Raw genomic sequence first — 23053 nt, 5'->3', positions numbered from 1 at the left:
TGCCAGCCTCGCTCAGCGGAGCTGTGCAGTATTTCTCACTCCCTCAGCATTGAGAGTTGGGGCCAGATGATCCTCTGCTGTGGGGGCTGTCCCGTCTGTGCGTTGTGGGACGGTCAGCCTCTCTCAGCCTCTGCCCGTTGGGTGTCAGCTGTACCGTGTCCTCCTAGTGTGGCAATCAGCAACATCTCCGGATAGTGCCAAATGTCCCCTTGGGGGCAAGTCTCCCTGGCCGAGAACTGCCGCTTTGGAGCAGTGCTCAGAGTGATGTCTGGGCAGACGGTCTGTAGTGGGCTGGGGCTGGGACTCCTCCTTGAACGCGCAGCGCAGATGATCGTTGCACACAGGGCTGGCTGGCTGGCTGGCCTGGCTGGAGGGACGGGTTCCCGGCCTCAGAAAGAGTTGCACTAAAATGCTGAGGCTCTGCAGGGATTTAACTTCGAAGCTACAAGTTCACTATACACTTTGATCCTTTCCAGAACTATACATCTTCTCAGAGCCATCCTAAACTGGAGTCCAACCGGAGTTTCTAACCGAGCCGTATATCATCTCGCCCTGCCCTGTGTGGTGCTGATTTATTACAGTGCTGTTCATCCCAGAAATATTTGTAAAGACTATGTTAATATAAGTTGACTCCATCTGGACTCGGCACATGATACAAGGGGAAATACAGAGCCCCACCCGTGAAGCCTAAACCATTCCATCTGCATCGAACCACACTTCTACATCTAACAACCAATTTAAGGGACAGGCAGCGGAACAAATTAGGTGGCAATGCAAAGACACCATCAGATAAACGCAGAACGTGCCTATTCTGTAGGACACAAGCCTGACATTTCAAAAGATATCAGTTGTGTGTATAAAAGGGGGGCGGTACCTGGTAATATCATAAAAGAGACTTAAGAACACAGCAGCCAAGTGCTAGATGGGGAGGGACCTCGTTTGGATTTTGATGGGAAAAAAAAAAAACCCAATTATCTAAAACAGCCTCTTTGAGGGGACTGGGGACATTTTTACATCAGGAAATTTTAAATTTTATTGGGTATGATAATGGTAAGGGGATTATGTGCTTTCAGATTTTGGAGTGTCTATGAGTGAAGTGGAATGAAGCCTCGGTGCTGGAGGAGGTAGAGCACATGCTTAGAATGCATGGGGTCCTGGGTTCAATCCCCAGCACCTCCTCTTAGAATAACTGAATAAAGCTAATTACCTCCCCCCGACAAAAAAATTTAAAAAAAAAAAATAATATAATGGTTCACCAAACTTTCTTGAGAGCTGCCCTTGGTGTGTTACCAAAATGCCAAGGAAGAGTATTTTATGCTGGATGTTAATATACAGATTCCGTGCTGAACTCAAGGCGAGGGAACGCCTCCGAGGAACCGTGGGGAAGCAGGATAGGGTTAGTCACTGAGGGATGGGTAGACGTGCTCTGTTGTTATGGAAACATCACCACGAACTTGGAGGAAGTGACCGAAGACTGGATGGGCCATAGATGGAAGACGTCTCAAGATACCCCTCAGGCTCTCAGCCGCCAACAGAAGGCATAGCCCAAGTTTAATGGAAAATATTTATTATTAAAGGAACCTCCTATAGAACTGGAGGCAGGCCTGAGGCATGCGGACACCAGCTTTTTCACCTCTGGGGTTGAAGGGGTCGGGATGGGACCTGTGTCACTGAGCCTGGGGAAAGCGGGAGCCGGGAGGTGGGGCTGCCCCAGTCATGGTGCCGATTGGACGGCAAGAGGCGCCCCTCCCCTCTCCTCCTGCCCATCAATCTGGTATACGTGTCTCCCATTGGCCAAGCCCCACTGGACCAGAAGGGGAGAAGGTCCTGCTTAGGGGCCAGCCACCAAGGGCACAAAGTGGAGCAACAAAGGGCAGGAAATAGATCCGGGGGCGGTGGGGTGGCGGTGAGAATGGGGAACCCTCACCAGGAGTGTCCGGACCAGAGGTGACTTGATGGGAACGGAGCGGGAATTGCCACGCGTGATGCTGGGAACCTTTTCCGATGGGAATCGCCTCGTGTAGCACTGATCCAGCTGGCGCGCCGCGCATGGCGGGCTGGTGCAGGTTTCACAGCTGGTCCTCCAAGGGGGACAGACCCTGATTTGTAAAGACTAATTTCTTTCTAAATACTCTCACCCTAATCAATTTCAAACTTCCGCTGTGACGTTGCTGAACACAGAGCTGAGAATTGGTGTCCAGTTAGCATTGCCTTAAATAGAATTTCCTCCACCCAGATATGCAAACACAAGCTCAAGACCACAGATCATTGTAAATCGTGGTAAAATAATTAGGGAGGCACGAGTTTCGTGTATTTATTACGTTTGTTTCCTAACGTAGGTTATTCCATCGTAGGTTGGCATAGCTTATGTTTGAATAATTGCTGTGTTTCACAACCAGCTCGCGAAATTCCTGCCAGCTGGACAGCCAGCACGCCCCTGGTCTGTGCTGACCAGCCGGAAGCGTCAAAGGAGATCTGGTAGGCGTGGGCGATGGAATCAGGAGTTTTTAGGAACAAACCTCCGAAAGCAGCCCATTGGTGTTTATTTTATGAATGAACGATTCTTGTGCCAAACTTTGAGACCAGAAGAACCTGGGGGAAGAAAAAAAAAAAGAAAGAATGGAGCTTGAAGCAGAGCAATGCTTAAGAAACCCCAGTGTTCTCCGAGCTCCGGACTTGGCTTCAAACATTTGATGCATTGCTGATAAAGGAATTTTCCTTGACACCCAAGATCACAGGCAACTTTGAGGCAGCAAAAGGTAACGGCCAAAAGGGGGCAGGGTCTGATAAACCACACAGAGGATGAAGCAAGACCCTCAGTTGGAACAGTGTTTGACAGCTGTCGTTTTCACAGCAGACCCGAGAGCTGAGGAGCGTCTTCCAGATGCACTGGCAGTGGCTGCCGCTCTCAGTCCGTTAGGGAGCGAGGGATTCTCTACGCAGGGGAACCAGCTGGGTTTCAGGGGCCACACACACCTTTTTTATTTTTTATAATCGCATTGGTGACAAACGGAGAAGTTTTCGCAGGCGCCCAAGCTCTCGCACACACACAGCTTCTCCAGGGAAACTGCAGTGGTGACCACTGGACATCAGTTGCACCTTTGCATCGGGTCTGTGCCTCCTCGCTTCCCGGGGCCTCCCAGGGTCCTGGAATGGGAGGGGCACGGGGTCCCCCGAAGCTCAGGGAGTTGCTGGTGGGATGGGGTGTCGGTGTTCACGGTGTTCCTGGGGTGGGGACAGGGAGACAGAACCCTGCTCGCCACTAAATAAAACAGGGAACAGGTGTGTTCACCATTTTTACCGCACAGGGCTCTTTGGGTTACTCTTCCCTCCCATGCTTTGAAAGATTGTGTACTACAGCTGCATTTATGAAAGAAAATTCTGTTTTTTTAAAAAATTATATGTATACTGGTGCTTCCCTGAGCGTGCTATACATGCCGGTAGCAAGAGATTCTATTTTATGAGATTCATGAACAGACATGTTGTTTTTTATTGGTACCATCGTGCATTTTTTTTAATGTGCATTTGGAAAAAAAGCAGTTTGGTTTTTTATTTGCGGTCATCAAGCTAGTTTCCTTTTGAATGAGATTTGCTAAAGTAAAGAGAAAAGGGAGGTGGCTCATTTCAAGAAAAATATTAAATAGAGGATATTGCAGAGAGTGCATGAATAGGTCAGCAATTTTGAGGGTGAGACTTGGGGAAACCCATGTGGATGTTACGCATGTATCTGACCTGCACTGAGCATCTCATCGGCTCCTGGTACCCAGGGGAGCCACGCAAACGTGAGGAGCACGAAGAGCAGCTGCATCATTTAGTTACATACGGACCCTGACCCCAGACAAAGGTTTATGTTCCGGCTCCTTCCTTGGAAAGCAGGCATCCTCAAGTTTATCCTCTAATGCACTGTGTCTTTTTTTGTGTGGGGTAGGGGCAGGAGGTAATCAGGTTTATTTATTCATTTATTTATTTTTTATTTAATGGAGGGACGGGGGATTGAACCCAGGACCTCGTGCGTGCTAAGCACACGCTCTACCGCTGAGCTGGACCCTCCCTCCCAATCCCACTGTGTCTTAATCCTGACTCTCACTGCAAAGCTTCTGGCCGAGGGACCCAAACTCCTGCCACGGCTGGTTCCTTGAGCACCCCCTGGCCTCATCAAAGAAAACACCGAGTCAACAAAATCCATCTTTTAAAGCGTGTGCTTTGCTGCCTGCTCCGTGGCTCCGCATCCCACCCTACTCGGAGCTGGAACCAGCCGCTGCGCCAGTCAACAAGAATCCTCTGCTTTTCTTAAGCTCTTCGGCGGAAAGCACAGTTTGTAGCTTCAATGAAACCTGGAGTCCTGAGCAAAATCCCAATGCGGCAAAACCCAGTTTCAAGCAAAGGCACATTTCGTGAGGCAGTCGCGGTGGGGGGCGTCCCTGCGTTAGGACAAAGCACGGGGCGGGGGGCATGCTAACGTGCCTTCACCTTCGTACCTCCCTCTCCTCTGTGGCCAAGGCGGCAAGACAGCAAAATCATTTAGCCGATGATTTTAAAGTGAGACTGGGAAGAAATTTCTAAAGAAAAAGTGCCTGCTGCCACTGATAATGATCTTGCTGCTCAGGTGAGGGTGGGGGTGGGGTGATGCTAATTTGGAGACCCTTGAAAGGTGGAGCTGTGGTTGATCACCGCCTCCCGCCCCCTTGTTTCCCTGACAGCAAGCACGTTTGCTCAGCTGTGTCTAGCCTGTTACTCACGAGGATTTACTTCCTCCACCTTGTGAGGTTAGCAGCACTGGTGTGTGTGCGTGCATGCGTGCGTGTGTGTGTGTGTGTAATTTCTTAAGCTATTACTTTCATGAGATAACTGCATGGAATTTAGGGAGTCAAATAGTTCTGCAGAGCTGGTTGGTAAAAACCATATGTGACATCCTCAGATTGACAGAACTGCAGTGATAGGGAGCGGGTCAGAGTTTGTGCGGGCTGAGTGGTGGGAGGGCATGGCTTCTAAGGAGTAACTTTAGGGAGTGTCTTTATGGTGATGGAATGCTTCCGTATTCTGATTGTGGTGATGGTTACTCCAGTCTCCACAAGTGATGTAATTTTGTAGAACTACAACCCCACCCCCCAAAAAAGTGCATGTGCAAACAGGTGAGATCTAAATAAGGTCTGAGCCTGAGTGCATAGCATTGCAGCAGAGTTACTACTGGCTCCAAGCTCGTCCTGCTCGCCACACGACAGGCCGATAAATCGAGGGATGAGTTGTGGGGGCAAGGATTCGCAACTCTATTCAGAAAACCAGCAGACCGAGAAGATGGGAAGATGGTGGACTAGTGTCTTATAGAGCCATCTCGCCTGAGTTAGAATTCAGGCTTCTTTTACACTAAAAGGGAGGGAATGATGTCAAACACTTCCTGGGTCCGGTCAGCCTCCGGGGGTGTGTGTTAATTTCTCCCTTCCTGAAGTCAGTCCCAGGGGGGCCTGGTCAGGATGCTCCCTGTGAGCTCAACCAAGGTGTTTTAGCTTAACGCTCATTCCCTGGGAGGCAGGTTCCCAGAGATGGACCATTATGCAAAGTTTAAGCTTACAGGCAACACCCCTTTGGGGATTCACTTGTAGCAAAAGCAACAGAATACAGAGGTCAAGGTGAAAGAAACAGATCTAAGGTGGAATCAGATTTGTTCTTCCGTGTTAGTGTCAGTGTCCACGCTTTGACAACGTACTGTACTGATGTAAGACAGTGTCCCAGAGGGAAGCTGGTGTAAGAACTCTATAATTTTTTTGCAACTTCTTGTTAATCTCAAACTATCAAACTCTTTCAAAATGAGTGGTTACTTTTCAAAAATACCGCCATATTCTGTTCCCTTCCACAGCCTTTCTCCCTGTACAGAGGCAAAACTCTGACTTTGTTTGATATTTATGTCTGTATCCCTATACGACACAGTAAGGCTGACACTTCATTTATTTAGGCTACATCTGTAAATTTCCCTCCATGAAGAGTAAAGATCTCTCTCTCTCTTCTCCTCCAGCCCTTTCTGTGTCTCCACCCCACCAATATAATAATCCTATTTTGTCTAGATTAATAATCAAAGTTTAAAATGTAACAAGTGCATGTGCTAATCGCAGTAAAAGCAAATATCAAGTGGTGATGACTTCGGCTTTTCTGCATAATGATTTTTATCATCAGAATTAAAAACGAATTTGGTGTTATTCTTTTTCTTCCTTGTCTGTGCTTTTAGCTCTTTCGTATTCCCAAACTCTTTGCTGATGATCTGAGACTCCTCTCAGAATATTTTCACATCAGATTCATTAGGAAATTTCCAGTTTCCTGAAGACTTTGCTGCAGAATCTTCCCCACGCTGGCCCTCAGCTGCTACGCGGACCTCCCTTCCCCACCAGCCACCTCTTTACCATGACCCTCCCGTGCGTCTCCGCCATGCGTGGGACCTTTGTTTCTTGGGTCTCGTGAGTTCTCTCTGCGTTGACCCCCGTGCTGGATACAGTCCATCCTCAAGTGGTTTTCTGAGCAAGGGTGTAGGTTTTTGGAGAACTTGCATATCTGGAAACATTTTCTTCATTGTGAGGCTGGACTTCAAATACTAGTTTGGAAATCGTTTCCCCTCGGATTTTAGAAGCTATTTTTTCACTGGCTTCTGGTTCCCGGGGTGGCTGTTGTGAATCCTGAATCGGTTCTGCTCCCTGACCCTCTCCTCAGTCTGGAGGATTGCAGAGCCCACCTCTGTGCCCAGGGTCCTGAGCTGAGTGAACCTTGCGTCTTAGTAGGGGGAGGACCGGTCCTCACGCTCTGCGCTCATCACCCAGGGGGCCCTTCCAGTCCGGACAGTCACACCTTCTCCTTTGGGGAAATTTCTTCAATTGCTTCATTAATGATTGCTCCTCTCCCTTTTGTGTGTTTTATATATTGTTCAGATGTTGGACCTCAAAGTAATCCCCTTTCCTTTTTTCCTATCTTCCATTTCTTTGGGGTTTTTTTCGCTACTTCCTAAGACAAATGTCCTCAACTCTTGCCCATCAACCATTCCACTGACTTTCCATTTCTGCTATAATATTTTTAATTTCCAGAGGCTAATTTTTCCCTTCTGTGTTTTTTAAAATAACGATACTTTTTTTAAAATTTTGAATTGATGTATAGTTGACTTACAATGCTGCATTAATTTTCTGGTGCACAGTATAGTGATTTGGCGCTATATATATATATATATATATATATATATATATTCTTTTTCCTATTCTTTTCCATTATAGGGTCATTACAAAATATTGAATACAGTTCCCTGTGCTCTACAGTAGAACCTTGTCATTTATCTATTTTATGTATATAGTAGTTAGCATCTGCAAATCTCCAACTCCCAATTTATCCCTGTCTACCCCCTTCCCCCCCTGGTAACCATAAGTTTGTTTTCTATGTCTGAGTCTGTTTCTGTTTTGCTCTGTTCTGAATGAATAATTTCCTTGTGTCATTTTTTTCTTTAGTTTCCACATATAAGTGATATCACATGGTATTTGTCTCTCTCAGTCTGACTTACTTCACTTAGTATGACGATCTCCAGGTCCATCCATGTTGCTGCAGTTGGCATTGTTTTATTCTTTTTTATGGCTGAGTAATATTTTGTTTTATGTCTCACATCATTTTTGTCCGCTCACCTGACAGCAGACATTTAGGTTGCTCCCATGTCTTGGCTGTTGTAAACAGTGCTGAATAGCAATCTGCTTCTGTTTCATAACTGCAGTATCATCTCTGATCACTCTGAATGTGAATGATTGTGTATTTTTTTTAATTACGGTCTCGCCTGCATAGGCTTTTTTTTTTTTTTTTTTTTTTTTGCCTTTTTGGTCTCTATGACATGTTGAAACTTTTCTTTGTGTTCAAAAGATTCTTGTTGGCTCACATGAAAAGATTCGGGACTAAAAATCCATCAGAAGCTCTGAGCCCACAGGTGGGACTTGCTGACTACAGGTTTTGCTGAAAGGTGACTTGAGAGATGTCAGTGTCAGAATCGAGTGCTCTAGAATCCGGCCTTTTTCCTTGAGGGTGAAGGTCCAGCTTTGGGGACAAAAGCCCAGGAAGCTCAATGGTCAGTGTGTGTAGTGTCACATAGGGCTTCCATATTCAGCACAGATCACGGTCTCCCGGCCAGACAAGGCACTCTGGCCGTTGCCCTGCTGCAGGGAAAGGGAAGAACATTTGCATCTGGCTGTTTCATAAACACACTTTTCACTCATCCTCCTTAGTGTGGACATCATTGACTGCCGCCTCTAGTGGTGCCCCCGGTTCCTGGGACTGGGGGATTCCGTGGTATAAACTCTGCTGGCTCTTAGTCTGTCTCGCTGGTGGTGCACGACTAAGTTTAGAAGTTCAGCTTACTGTTTTACCCACTTGTACCCCTACTTCCCAGTTCCCCAGATCACTGACGTTTGCCGCACCTCTCCACCGTCCCCACGATGTCCCCACCGGCCTGGGTCTATACCTTTAAAAACAGTCCCCTCAAGCCTCCTTTAAGTGGGATTTGGGAAGAAAGGATAAGTTGGTATTTATGTTCAATCTGTTCAGCAGTTTACCGATGAGAAAACTGAGGTTCAGGGAGGCTGAGCCGTGGCCAGAAAACAGATCTAAAAGGAACGCTTTGCCTTTTTTTTTTTTAAAAGTCCTTGGTTTAGTGCACTTGGCTGAGTTTGTTCCCAGAGGAGACTCGGGAAGTCACATGAAGCAGGTCGGAGACCTCCCTGGAGCGGCACAACAATGACTGACATTTATGAAGTGCTTGCTGTACACCCAACACTGTTCTGACCTCTTTATACGTATTAATACAGTTCATCCTCACAGCTTGTGATTGGGGGTTACTGTTCCATAGCCATTTACAGAGGAGGAAATGGGGCACAGAGAGGTTATAATTTGCCCAAAGTCACACAGCCACAGAGTGGAGAAACCAGTATGCACCAGGGTTTCTGGACCTGGCACTTGGGACACTTTGGACTGGGTAAGACTGGATGTGGGGGCGGTTCTGTGCACTGGGGGTCTGTTTAGCTCTCCCCACCAGATGCCAGCACTCACCCCACCCATGAGACAACCAAAAATGTCTCCGGTATCCCTACATGGTCCCTGCAGGGCAGAGTCGGCCCTGGCGGAGAATGGCCGGCCTGGGCAGCCCGACTTTTCTCCTTCCCCATGGCTGCGCTGCTTCTTGGTTTGGGGACCACCCAGGGACCCCTTCCCTTCATCCTGGGACCTGAAGAGCGAGTTCCACGATTCCTGGGTCTGTGGGTAGATCCCCTCCCCACCCCCGGCGTGACCACCCTCCGGTGCGCTCTGCGCCAACGGCTGTGAAAAGGGCAGGCAAACGGAAGAGAAACCAGCGCGCACGTGCGCGCGCAGCCCGGCGGAACTTGGGCACGCGTGGAAAAGCCGAGTCGCTAACCCCCTGGCTCTTTCTTGCCGCCTTCTTCCCCGCAGAGCCAAGGTCAAGAAGGGGGTGAACATCCTGAGCACGCGGACCAGCGAGCCCCGGCAGTGGGACGTCAGGCAGGAGCTGGGGAACGGCGGCAAGCACGCCACCGCGGCCGTGGTGTGCCAGCGCCTGGCGCCCGCGCGCAACAGGTAAGCGGCGCCGCCTCCCGCTGCGCGGGCGTCCCGGGGGCCGGATGACCCAGCCCCCGCCCAAGCGCCCCGCCTTAGACTCACCTTAACTGCTGCTCAGCGGAGCTACTGCACCTCGGCCGGCCGGGAAGTGTGGAGACTTAGCATCACCTGTTGTACCGTCTGGCATCTCCGGCGCGGAGGGCGGGGCCCGGAGCGAGCGGGAAGGTCGGTGGGTCGGGTTTGGGAGCAGAGGCTGGTCCGAAAGGTCTGCTCTGCTTGGCGGAGGCGCACTCATCCTCTTCACCCGCACTCCCGTCCTGGGGCTGTGTCATCCCCGCTGCGGGCCCTGGGTTACCAGAGGCTGCTTTCTTTCAAGGTGTTTGTCCTTTGTACAAAGGGTGTGATACTGTAACTTGTAAAAAGAAATATGTATTTGGTTTTCATCCCTGTTTCTGGCACAGAGCGCCCAAAACCCTTGGAATGTCTGTGATGAGCGCATAAAGGTGACTTTTTTTTTTTAAATGTTAAGAAGGTGACTGTTGGAAAGCCGCCTGGCTCACCTTAAGATGGGAGCTGGTTGCCAGGGGAACCCACCCTGTGATTGGAGCGTTGGAACTTTAAGTCCCACCCCCTGCCTTGGAGGAGAAAGGGACTTGAGACTGAGTCCAGCGCCCAATGGCCAAATGATTTCATCAGTCGTGCCTGTGTAATGAAGCATGGACAAAAACCCAAAAGGACGGGGTTGGGAGGGCTTCCGGTTGGTGATCACTTGGAGATTCCGGGAGAGTGGCACCTGGAGGGGGCGTGGAAGCTCCGTGCCCTTTCCCCCTGCATTGCCCTCTGCACCTCTCTTCCATCTGGCTGTTCCTGAGTTACATCTTTTCATAATGACCAGTAATCTGACAAGTGAAATGTTCCTCTGACTTCTATCAGCGGCTCTAGCAAGTTAAGGCAACCCAGGGAGGGGAGGGTCATTGGAACCTCCGGTCTATAGCCAGTCAGTCAGAAGGCAGGTAACAGCCTAGACTTGCAACTGGCATCTGAAGGGGAGGGCAGCCTTGGGGGGCTGAGCTCTTAACCAGTGGATCTGATGCTGACTCCAGGGTGATAGGCTCAGAACTGAGGTGAATTGCCGGACCCCCAGCAGGTGCCAGAGAATTGCTTGATGGTGTGGAAAAAAGACACACAGCAGAACTGGTGTCAGAATCCTAAAGAAAGAGACTTAGTCTTCAGCAAGGAGGCATTTAAAGACAGGAGGCGGCTATCGGTGGCAATAATGCATAAGGATGCTGTACGGGATTCTGTGTAGATATCCCAGGTTATCATTTAACGTAATTGCTTTTTGTGTACAAAAGCAGCGCATACTCATTTTAGAATATTTGTAAAAACAGTGATATGAGGACAAAACTTAAATGATATACCAATAGCCCCCTTCCACCTAAGAATAACCTACTGCTAACACGCCGGTTCATCTGCTTCCCACGTTTTATACAGGTGTAACATCTGTGTATAGTAAATTACTTCCTTTACAAATTTGACATCATTTTATATATATATATATATATATATACGTATATATATATATATATATATACATATATATATACATATATATATATATACATATATATATGCAGATATTTAAGATACTTTAACTTATATTGCTAACATCTTCTTCTGACATTAAATATTCCTCAAAAATATGTTAATATTCCACCACATAGATTTAACATTATTTAAATAACCTTATCCATATTTGTGGCTATTTAGGTTGTTTGTAAGTTTTATTCTTTTAAAAAAATTTTTTTTATTAAAGCAGTTGATTAATAATGTTAGTTTCAGGTGTACAGCAAAAGCAATTCCATTATACATATATATACATATATATATATATATATATATATATATTCTTTTTTCAGATTCTTTTCCATTATATGTTATGACAAGAAATTGAATCCAGTTCCCTGTGCTGTACAGTGGGTCCTTGTCATTTCCCTATCTTACGTATGGTAATGTGTGCCCAAGCTTTATTCTTACAGCTAATGCAGCAATAAACCATCTTCCACAGGAATCTGTGTCCATTTCTCTTTTTGCTTAAGGGAGCTTCTTAGAATCAGAAAAAAATGTGATCATTTTTCAGGGCTCTTGATCCATTCTGCCCGTGTATTTTCTCAAATGGATTAGCACGAGGGGCAAATACTCAGTTCCATTATCGGACGTAGTTTTCTTAAGTGAACTCTTCAAGGCTGCCAAGAAAAACTCTGCAAATGCTCCACTTCATTTAGAAGCATCCAGTTCTGTAACCTGTAAGAAAAGAGAGTGTGCATATGTATATATATGCATATGTGTATATATATATATACATATATAAAATATGTGTGTGTAAATGAATCACTCTGCTGTACACCAGAAACTAACACAACATTGTAGATCATCTATACTTCAACAAAAAACAAACAAACAAAAAAGAAACATCCAGTTCTTTCATCTGTAAACCCCCCTCCTCAGTCCTTCCTTCCACGCGTAGCCAGCAAACACATCTGGGGTCCTGAACCGCTTTTGGATCAAACACCAGCCCTCACCATCATTAACCTAAGAAGCGTTGTTAGTACGCCTGGGCAGGGGTGGGGGGGGGGGTGAGGATTAGGTGCCCAGATGTTTCAACTCATGAAAAAATGGCCAGAAAGAAATGCATGTGCGGGACCTTTGTTCAAAGCAGGAGATCAGAGGGCAAATTGAATCTCCTGAATCCAATGCACGTGAAGTCTAATTAACCCACGAGATTAGTGTTGATTATGCAGATGAAAGTGAATGGGTTAATTAACAGGCAGCCGATTTATGTGTGTAAATAGTTCTTTATGTCACAATCAGAGGGAGTCTCGAAGTGCAGCGGGTAGGGCTTGCTGTACTCTGGCAAGTCCTGAAGAGTCCCGGGAGCGATCCACTTTGGTCTGCGTCTTCCAGGAACTCGATGCTTGGGGCTGTGCTTGTGTTTGCTGAGACACTAAACCCTGTGCATGGTTTTCCACTGCCAGTCACGCTGGATGTCCCAGTAGAGGGAGCTGTGTTTCAATTCCAGGGTTTCCTCCCTTTCGAATCCCAGAGTTTTAAATGCCATGAGTTAGAATCAGACTGGCCTCAAGCTGGGTGGTTGCAGGGTTGAGGCTGGCTAGTCCCTGCCTACTCCCCGGTTTCTTAATGTGACGTCTTAGAAGGCAGGTGTTGCCTTTGCAGAAGAGCTGATGCATCAGGACTGGTGTCAGGGCTGTGCTGGAACCATTCAGTATCAGCTCCTGAGAGCTGATTGGGTTGTACGTATCTCTTTCCGACTCCTCATCTAGTGACCGTCAGAATTTACACCACCAGTATTGGCAAACACCACAAACCAGGACTTTTTGCCATTGGAAAGCCTGTTCACCGGCACACTGCCAATGAATGTTCCCTGCTCACTCCCTTCCTCACCTAGACTTCCAGGAAGCATTGGTTGGGACATCCAGATGGCCAACAGGCACATGAAAATATGCTCAACATTGATAATCATCAGAGAAATACAAATCCAAACTACAATGAAGTATCACTCCACGCTGGTCAGAATGGCTGTCATCAAATAGTCCACAAATAATAAATGCTGGAGAGGGTGTGGAGAAAGGCACCCTCCTCCACCGTCAGTGGGAATGTAAAGTAGAGCAGCTACACAGGAGAACAGTATGGAGGTTCCTTTAAAACCTGAAAATGGAGTTACCATATGATCCAGCGATCCCACTCCTGGGCATGTATCCAGAGGAAACTCTAATTCAAAAAGACACATGAACCCCGGTGTTCATAGCAGCACTATTTACAACAGCCCAGACATGGAAACAGCCTAAATGTCCATTGACAGGTGACTGGATTAAGAAGATGTGATATATTTATGTTATGGAATACTACTCAGCCATAAAAAAGAATGAAATAATGCCATTTACAGCTACATGGATGGACCTAGAGATGATCACACTAAGTAAAGTAAGTCAGAGAAAGATAAATATCATATGGTATCACTTACATGTGAAATCTTTAAAAAATGATACAAAGGATCTTATTTACAAAGCAGAAGCAGACTCAGACACAGAAAAGAAACTTATGGTTACCCAAGGGGAAAAGTGGGGGGAGGGATAGACTGGAAGTTTGGGATCAGCAGATACACACTGCTATATATAAAAGAGTTAAACAAGGACCTATTATATAGTGCAGGAGACTATATTCAACATCTTGTAATAACCTGTAGTGGAAAAGAATCTGAAAAAGAATGTATGCGTGTGTGTGTGTGTGTGTGTGTGTATAAAACTGAATCACTTTGCTGTACACCTGAAACACTTTAAATCAACTATGCTTCAATTTAAAAAAAAGTGAGTATTGGTTGGTTCCCCTAAGTCTGAGGTGCTGTGCCCTGTGCCAGGTTGATACCCACTGGGTCGGATCCAGACTCTGTCTTCAAGGAACCTAAACTCTGTGGGGCACCAGGGACCAGACTGACCACAACTCACAGAAGGCCTTTCAATGACATGGAAGGTGCAAATCCACAGGGGTGGGAGGGCTTACTTCCCTCTGCCTGGAGAACAAAGGCCAAGTGTATTTGTTATCTCTTACTGAGTAACAAAACACCCCAAAACTTAGAAGTTTAAAACAACACATGTTTATTATCTCATCATTTTGTCGGGTTCAGGATCCAGGTACATCTTAACCAGGTCCCCTTCTGGAGGACATCACATAGGCTGCAATCTGGGTGTTGGGCAGGCTCAGCGATCTCACCTGAAGGCTCAACTGGGGAACATCCTCTCCCAAGCTCATGGGGTTGTCAGCAGGATTCAGCTCCTCAAGGACTGATGGACAAAAGGTCTCAGATTCTTGTTCCTTGCCAGGCATCCCCCTCCATCAGGGCAAGCACCTGAGATGACCCAGGGAGAAAGAGAATGTTAGCAAATGCAAATCAAGTATTTTCTAACTGAATCTTGCAAGCGGCATCCGAACACTCTTGCTATGTTCTATTTGTTAGGAGCAAGTCTAGGCCCCCTTCAAGGGGAGGTGATTACACAGAAGGGTGGGTACCAGGAGGCAGGCATGACTGGGAGTCACTCCACACTCCTACCTCACCTTATAGCATTCTTCAAGTTGGAGAGGGCTTCCTGTAGCTGTGGTCTGCAAACTCTCCTTGACGGTCAGAAGGAAAGAACTAAATACTTAGACACAGCGAGTGAGGGCATTTCAGGTCCAGGAGGAAGGCGGCAAATGCTTAGATGTGTGAAGTCAGGAGACCGTGTGCAGAGAAGGGTGAGTGATGCTCTTTGGTTGGAGTGGACACATCAAGGAGGCGTAGGGACAAATATGGAAAGGCAGGCTAGGCTAGCTAATGGAGTGACGTGAGCCACGGACCCGTAGCTTAAACTGGCATTTCCTTCCCCGTTTACACCTGTCCCAATTTTCCAGTCTATTTGCCTTTTTATTGAACGTAGGCCAGTTGATTAAAAGAGAGATTTTATGGTTCTTACCTGTATTAGTGAATGTTCTTAGATGTTCCTCAAAATGATTATCCTGGCTTATTTAAGCATGAGAGGGATTTATGCCAAAGGATATGGCTGGGAAGGCTGCAGAATCAGCTTGGAAGATGGACAGCATCAGGGGAATCTCAACAATAGCTGGGAACTTGCCCAAAATCATACCTCATCGTGTCCCCCTCGAACCACTACTCACTTCAGAGTTTCCTTGAAATCAACTTTTTATTGCTCTGATTTTTAAAAATTCACCTTCATTTTTAGTATTAATATCCCTCAAATTATTTAAGGTGCTTTTATTAGGTTCCAATGTACATTACAATGAGTACAAAACTGTAAGAGCTATTTTAAATAGTTTTCCTTCGTGATTTAAACGTTGACATAATTGATGTGTGTTCTTATCATATAAGGAAATATAGCCAATGAATCACCTAAGGTGGTGGTCACCGCCCTGCCCAGGTTTTTCTTAAAATCCCTTATACTGCTTCTGTGCATCCATGTGGCTGTATCAGTCAGTTAGTGCTGCTTAACAAAATACCCCACATTGGGTGGCTTTTACAACACACGTTTATTTTCTCACCGTTCTGGAGGCCAGAAGCCCCAGGTCAAGATGCCGTCAGGGTTGGTTCCTGGTGAGACCTCTCTTCCTGGCCTTCTGGCCTTGACCTTCGTGGCCTGCGGGCGCTCTCAGAAAGAGAGAGCTCAGGTGTCTCTTCCTTCTTGTAGGGACGCCCGTCTGATCAGATGAGGACCCCATCTTCACGACTCCATTTAGATTTAAAAATTTTTTAAAAGCCCTGTCTCTAAATGCAGTCACACTGGGGGTTAGGGCTTCCATGTTTGAATTTTGCAGTCGGGGGACACAATTTTGACCGTAAGATCTAAGATCCTGCACCTGCGTCTGTCAGAGCAGTACCCTGGGGCCTCTGGGACCCCCCTCCCGTACTCGTGAAGATTTCCAGGAGGGCCTGGGAGTTTTCCTCTTCCCGGGTCAGTCCTTGACGGGCGAACATGGAGCAGGAAGGCCCCATCCCTCTCCTGCAGCGCAGACGGCTCTGAACTGTAAGTGAGCGTCCAGAGCTCCCACGCGGGCAGGCTGAGGAGGGGACGTTCTCTGAAGCCATGCCTTTCCCCTTCGTGAACTGTGTCCCTCTCCCTTCTCAGTTTCTCCAGGGAAAACTCCCCCTCATCAGTCACTTCCCAGTGAATCCTCCTCTTAGGGTTTGCTCCTGGCAAACCCAATCTGGGATCCTCAGAAACACAGGGGTTCCTGCCTGCTCCCCAGATGAAACAGCCTCTTTGGTGTACAATTGGGAGGGAGGCCTTGGAAGGAGGACCATCAGTCCAGACCGCTGTTTTGTTGGAACACTGTCTCCCAGTGGCCCAGCCCCTCTGAAGGACCTGTGTGCTCTGGTCCTGAAGCCGTGATGTAAACCCCCAGGTCCAGGAAGAGGGCTGCCCCTGGCCCTTGCCCACAGCTAGCCATGTGCCGTTTGGTTTCCACGGCCCTCCACGAATGTTTTAGCAGTCTGAGGCTCTCAGCAATCAGGCCAAACCAGCTCACGCCCTACGAGATGGTACTTCATCCTGCCAGGGTGTGAGGCCAACGGAGCAATTCACATCCCATCCAAAGCCCCGCACGTCGGCGCTGAGCGCGTCTAAGTGCATCAAGCATGAGGCGGAAGCCTCTGTGACCACAGGCAGGGAGGATGAAAGGATGTGGATGGTGTGTCCCAGCACAGGGGCACGCTTTGTGGTCCTCGGAGTGGACGTTCCTTGGGAAATATCTTCCACTTCCCCTTTTCTCTCCCTTCCCTGTCCTGAATCTCTTTTCAGACCTGGGTGCCTGGGCTAATCTGAGCGGCTGGGGATGAGTTCAGCAAGAATTTCATAAAGCCTGGGAAGTGAGCCCGACATGGAGGGAACTGGGGTCACCTGGACCCCAGTGTTTCACCCTTATCTAATCTTTGCTTCTGCCCTAAGCTTTCTCTGAGCCTCACTCTCCAAAGTTCATTCCTTCGGGGGAAATGCCAAAAATTAGGGTTTTCTTTAAACTGTGGGCATTCTTTTAAGTTAACCCGATGCAACCTTCACGGCTGTGAGCGAGACTGGCTCCCCCTTCAGGGTCACTGCAAGCCACCTGCGCAGCTCCCAGCCTGGCCACACACACCCCTCCACCATGATGTTACCCACGGAGCACCTTCATTTAAGTGGGTTCCCTTGTGCATTTTCAAGGTTCTACGTTAGGTTTTATTATTAATATGTTACTGTTCGGGGGAATAGATCTCTTCGGGGAAGCAGAGGATCTCAAAAACAGAAACTTAAATAAAAGTAATAGTCTGTATGTTTCACAGTGCTTGACCATACAGAACAATACTCTGCGTGTCTCACGGCGCCTGGCGTTTTACAGGATGCTTTGTGTACGTTACTCCGGGAACTCTCTGCCGTGGTTTCGTGAACAGAAACCAGGCCAGCGGGCAGGTAAAGAAAAGAAACGAAGACGCTCAGAGGGAAGAAGCAACCAGCTGAGTATTTGTGCCAGTGATTTAAAAAAAAAAAGTTTTCTTCTAAAATAACTTTCATGCCTGTAAATACGTGGGAAAAGGTCATAGTCATCGGATGAATTAAAGATAAGCACAAACAGATACAATTTAAACATACAAATGTATTGACGTCTAGCAACTAGTGTGGCCAGCGGAAGGTTCTGCGCCTGACCTTGGGGTCAGCAAGCGCCCAGCGGGTGTTGAAGATACGCTAACCCCAAACGGAGACGTCTGCTTTTTTCTCCATTTTTTTCCCTTTTCCTTCATCTTTTTGTTAACCTTATTTTCTTCGATCCCAGATTTCACTTTTATAACCAGAAAAACGTATTCAAAAACACGTTTTTAAACCCACATTCCACATCTTATTCAACTATTACCATGCCTGTGCGTAGAAATACTTTTGGGATGAGTCTGTGGTGTATTCCCAGTGGGAACTTAACATTGCTCAAACTGAGTTTGTTAATTGGCTGCCTAACAACTTAAGTTAACAACTTAACCTAATTTATTTCGAGAGCCCCCTATTGTAGGGCGCCTTGGTGATCTGTTCCTGACTTTTTCGTATAAATAACTCAGCGGTGCACATTTCCATGCCTGTATGGTCCCTCTCCATCTCCCCCCTTGTCCTAGGAGACGGCAGGGGGTCAAGAGATGCTACAGGTGAGCCTTGCCAACCTGGATTACAGATGCGGGTGTTCGCTCCACGGGCTGCAAGCTGAGAGGCTGCCCCCATGGAAATCAGACCAGTTAACCAGGGGCTGCAGGCACAAAGGAGCCAGACAGGTGAACAGAGGAGGCGAGCCCGGCGTGCCAGGAGAGGCAGGTGGAGAGCCGGACAGACTGCACCCACCTGCGGGCGACACTGGAACCCTCCCAGGTGGGACCGCAGGCCCTGCGTTGTCCAGTCTCTGAATCTTTCTGGGACAAACAGGGAGGGTAGAGCTCAGTGGTGGAGCACGTGCTCAGCATGCATGAGGTCCTGGGTTCCGTCCCCAGTCCCTCCGTTAAAATACGTACATAAATAAACAAGCAAATCTTGCCCTGCACCACGCCCCAAAAGAACAGCTAAAAATCCAGATTGTAATCTCCCAGTTTTTAAACATCTGCTAAGATTTTTAAAATCACTGTGCAGCTCAAACAGAAGGAATATTGTTCAGGAAAATCATCCATCAGGGAGTGAAATGTTCAGAAGTGGGCTGCCTGGGCCAATCACACGTCTGTTTTGGCTAAAATCACACCTGCTTTCTTTAGGGGGTGAGTTGCCTGGATCTTTAAGGCATCAGATCTGCAGCAAAATAGCCTTCCTGGGCCCAGGCTGTGTGTCTCTTTCAGAGGGACTTGTTAGTGGGGTCAGGCCTTCCAAAGACTTGATTCACCATCACTGTCCCCAGATACATGATCCCTTCTAAAGAGAGCCAGTGCCAAGACCCTCCCGTGTTTTCCGCGTGTGTTGTAAGCACTGCCTGTCCTCCGTTCCTCATCTTTGCTCATCCTTGGATTTTGCAAAGTGTGAGCCCTACCACGTCGCCTACCTGGGGCGTGGTGCTCCCTCCTCCCTGGCTTCTGGTTTGCAGGGGTGGTAGTTGAGCCGGCGTTCTCCGGCTGGTCCAAACGGGAGACAGCCCCGGGGTCCCCGCACCTCCATGACAAAACCAAATGACACCCCCTCACTCTTCCCTCCGCCTGGAACAGCGGCCGCCGTCCAGCCCCCAGGCCGCTCGGTCATCACGCTTCAGGGATGCTCTGTGCACAGGGGACAAGTAAACCGGGCAGGTGGTCAAAGGAGACGGGCTTTTCAGACAGCGAAACTCGTGGAGAACGGGGAGTAAGACGCCCATCAGGACGCCTTTAAGCGCCTCAGTTGCCGACCTTAAACTCACAGCGACACTCAGTGCGTGTTTCTGGAGAATTCTGGACCATGAACGTGCTCCTCGCTGCCGAGCGTGAAGCGTTTCAGCGGCGCTTCGGGGACACGGTGCACTGCGGTCATCTGCTTTTCCCCGAAGGAAATGGCTCAGCCTGAGTTCTTTCCTTAAGAGAGATTTGAAGATAGCACAGGAACTCTGCCAGGCAGACTTCCCCGAATGAAAATCTCCCAGTCAGTGACATCAGGCATGGATTTGGGGTCCTGAAAAGAAGAATTCAGAAGTGTCCCCACTCAGCCCACCTTAGATTCACAGCAGCCTCACGTCAGCATCCGCGGCAGAGAATTTAGGGATGCACGCTTTGCGTGTGTGTTCTCCGTAAAATGTTCCCTTTCCTTTCACTCTCGGCTGTGGCCAAGGGTAAAGCCCAAGAAGGTTGAGGTGCTGGGTGTTTCCTGGCATTTATAGATGCTAAACTCTCCCCAGGGGGTTTGCTGGAAGCCCCTGGGGGTGGGAGAACGGGTAGGGCAGAGGCTTCAAAGGAGCCTGAGAGAAGAGGTTTTCCTTGGAGACCCAAGAGCTGGTTCTGCCATCGAGACTTGACCTGACGTCTGAGATGACCGTCTGGTTTCTCCGTTGCTTGGTGCTGTTTGAAAGTAGGACATCCAATCATGCTAAGTGAGGGAAGTCGGACAGAGAAAGACAGGTACCATGTGGTATCACTTATATGTGGAATCTTAAAAAAAAAAAAAAAGGATATAAATGAACTTATTTACAAAACAGAAACAGACTCATAGACATCAAACTTATCAAACTTATGGTTATCAAAGGGGAAAGGGGGAGGGATAAATTAGGAGTTTGGGATCAGCAGATACAAACTACTGTGTATAAAAGAGATAAACAACAAGGTCCTCCTGTAGAGCACAGGGGACTGTATTCAATATCTTGTAATAACCTATAATGAAAAAGAGTATATAGACACACATACGTGTAACTGAGTCACTTGGTTGTACACTGGAAACATGGTAAATAAACTACATGATTATCAATTTTTAAAAAATGAAATAAAATTTTTTAAAAAGGAGAGCGTCCGTGGTTTACCATCCCGTCCAGGCCGTGGACAATGGAGGGGACATCAGCTTCTCCAAGGGGAACCACCAGGCTTCCAGAGAGAGGAGGTAGATGCTGGGAGTCAAAGCCAGCGCTTGGAGCATGGCCCCCCGATGGCGGACGCGCTGGCCACACCATCAGCGTTGTCCCCAGACCCTGCACAGTGGTGTTAATATAATCAGGTTTCAGATGGTGGCCCTGTGCTTTCCGAGAGTGTGCTCAGTGGACGGGGGCTCGACACCCCCCTCCTGCCTGCTCCTCCGGATCCCACTACGCTCCCAGTAAGAGGAGGACTGTTTGTCTCCTGCCCTTGAAACGGGGTGGGCTTTTGCGACTGGCCTGGCTGCCCGTGTACGGCTGAAGTGATGCTACGTGACGTGGAGAGCTAGGTCACAGAGGAGCCAGGAGGTGGTGTCTCAGCCAATCCCGTGGCCCGAGGCCACCGTGGTGTGAGAAGGCCCGCCTCTTCCTTGTGGGAAGACCACAGGGAGACGTCCTGACCGAGGGAGAGGACGGTGTGCAGCCAGCCAGCCAGCCGAGCCCTTCCAGGATGCTTGATGCACAGAGACAGTAAAATGATCATTTTACGATACCAAGTTCTGAGGGTGACTTGTGACACCACAACAGGTTAGCTGGAGCCCTGGGTACCCGGAGAGGTTGAAATAAGCCAGCCTCACACAGCTACTCGGGGCCGTTTGATCTCTGTTCCCCCTGATTCTGCTTCCCTGCCACAAGGAGGCGACTCCTAGCTGAAGACATGCAGAGGGTTTGTCCTCTTCCACCCGAGGACCCTTCCCACTGCCCTGCCCTGCATCGCCTCTAGCAGCTTGTTGCCTGGCTTCGTGCACCCAAGCCTCATTTAAATCCTTTTACTCCCAGAATGATGGGTTTTCTGCTTGCTTCCTTCCGCTGCAGCCTGATGTGGCGTCCCCAGCCCAAACCCAAAATGTGTAACGCAAATATATCTCTCGGCATCTGTCCTGAGATGACTCGCTGCATCAGTTCACGAGTCCGTCAAGTTCTTGCCAGACCCGGAATTAACTGTGAGGGGGGGACGCGGGGCCGGCGTTCCGGCCTCTGATGGGAGCAGGTGCATTTCAGAACTGTGATCAGAGACCCCATCTGACCCGGAGGCCTGGGTGACGTCGTCCTCCCGAAGCTGTCCCTGCCTTACTGGTCCTCAGAGAGCGAACCAGGTCCTCGACAGGGCTGTGGGGACACGTCGCGGCTCTGCGTGTTCCACGGGACGCGTTCAGACTCCCCCCGGCCATCACCGAGCTGCCCCGAGACACTGGACTTAGCCGAGCCGTCTAAACCCTTTAAGTCCGGGGACCCTGGTCCAGATCGCGGGTCCTTCTCCTGTCTGACTGGTCTTCATCAGAAAGTGGCTCACGCCAGTGGAAGTGAACTATTTCCCTTTTTAGAAAATTTAATGTTTTTTTTTCCTGCACCGAGAGCAAAAGCTTCGCGCACGTGGCGCTCCCTTCCCCAGTGTCCCGTGAGTGGCGTGGCGCCTGAATCCCGGAGTGGCCTCGGGGGCCGGCCGGGCCGCGCGGGCTCTCTCCTCGGACACTGTGTGATTTTATGCAGATGAATTCACCTCCTCGGGTCTGATCTGAAAGCGAGATGACAAAGAGCAGTAGTAGCTTCGTCATGGGGCGCGTGTGGGGAGCAAAGGAGGCCGTTCATGACAAGGGCCCCCGCAGCGCGCCGGTTCACGTATTTTCCCCGGAGCAAAGCTTTCTCACGTTCTCCCTGGCTGTCTCACGCCCAGGCTTCCTGGCCCCGCAAGAGTAACAGAGGCACAGAGCTCCCTCCCGACGGTGGCCCTCGTCAGTCGCTGAACCGCGCCGCCCCGCTGCTGCCGGGCCCGCCTTCCTCCTCATCCCCCGCTGGTGCTCGGGGCTCACGCCTGATGGAGCTTCGGTAGCGGGTTGGCTGCGGGCTTTGCCTCCACCCTCAGGGCCACCTGGAACTTAGAAGGGGTGGCGAAGGCGCGCGTCAGAGGAGCGGCAGCAGCCTGTGGGCACCTGTGGGTTGACCGTTCCTCGCCTTGACTGTTTATAAGCCAACCCCAAAGGTCTAAGGCTTTTGTAACTTGTCACTTGACTAAGGCACATGTTCGCCTTCTGCTTTTATTATGTTTTACTCTCAATTTGTTTGGGGCAGAGGGGGTAGTAGGTAGCACATTCACACAGTTTCAGCCTCAAAATGTAGACAAACCAACATGCAAAAATGTACCCCTGCCCTCTGCTCACCCAGCTCCCTTCCCCGGAGGTCGTCAGAGCTCACACTTTATCACATTCCTTTCCAGAGATATTTTATGCGTATGAACACGAACACACACACACATACACACACACACACACACACACACACACACACACACACACACACACACAGAGTATATATGTATTTCCTCACCTACTTC

General features: G+C 48.8%; 1 protein-coding gene across 1 annotated transcript in view; it reads left to right on the top strand.

The window, feature by feature from the left end:
* The window catches only part of TMEM132C (transmembrane protein 132C), a 305189-nt gene that overhangs the window by 188786 nt on the left and 93350 nt on the right, over positions 1-23053 (top strand). Inside the window, exon 3 of the mRNA XM_074356073.1 lies at positions 9454-9597. Within this exon, the coding sequence (XP_074212174.1) occupies positions 9454-9597 (144 nt within the window). The remainder of the gene's footprint in view (positions 1-9453; positions 9598-23053) is intronic.

The sequence above is a fragment of the Camelus bactrianus genome, chromosome 32 (genome assembly GCF_048773025.1).
Source record: "Camelus bactrianus isolate YW-2024 breed Bactrian camel chromosome 32, ASM4877302v1, whole genome shotgun sequence".
NCBI lineage: Eukaryota > Metazoa > Chordata > Mammalia > Artiodactyla > Camelidae > Camelus > Camelus bactrianus.
This window is presented reverse-complemented; position numbering and strand designations above follow the sequence as displayed.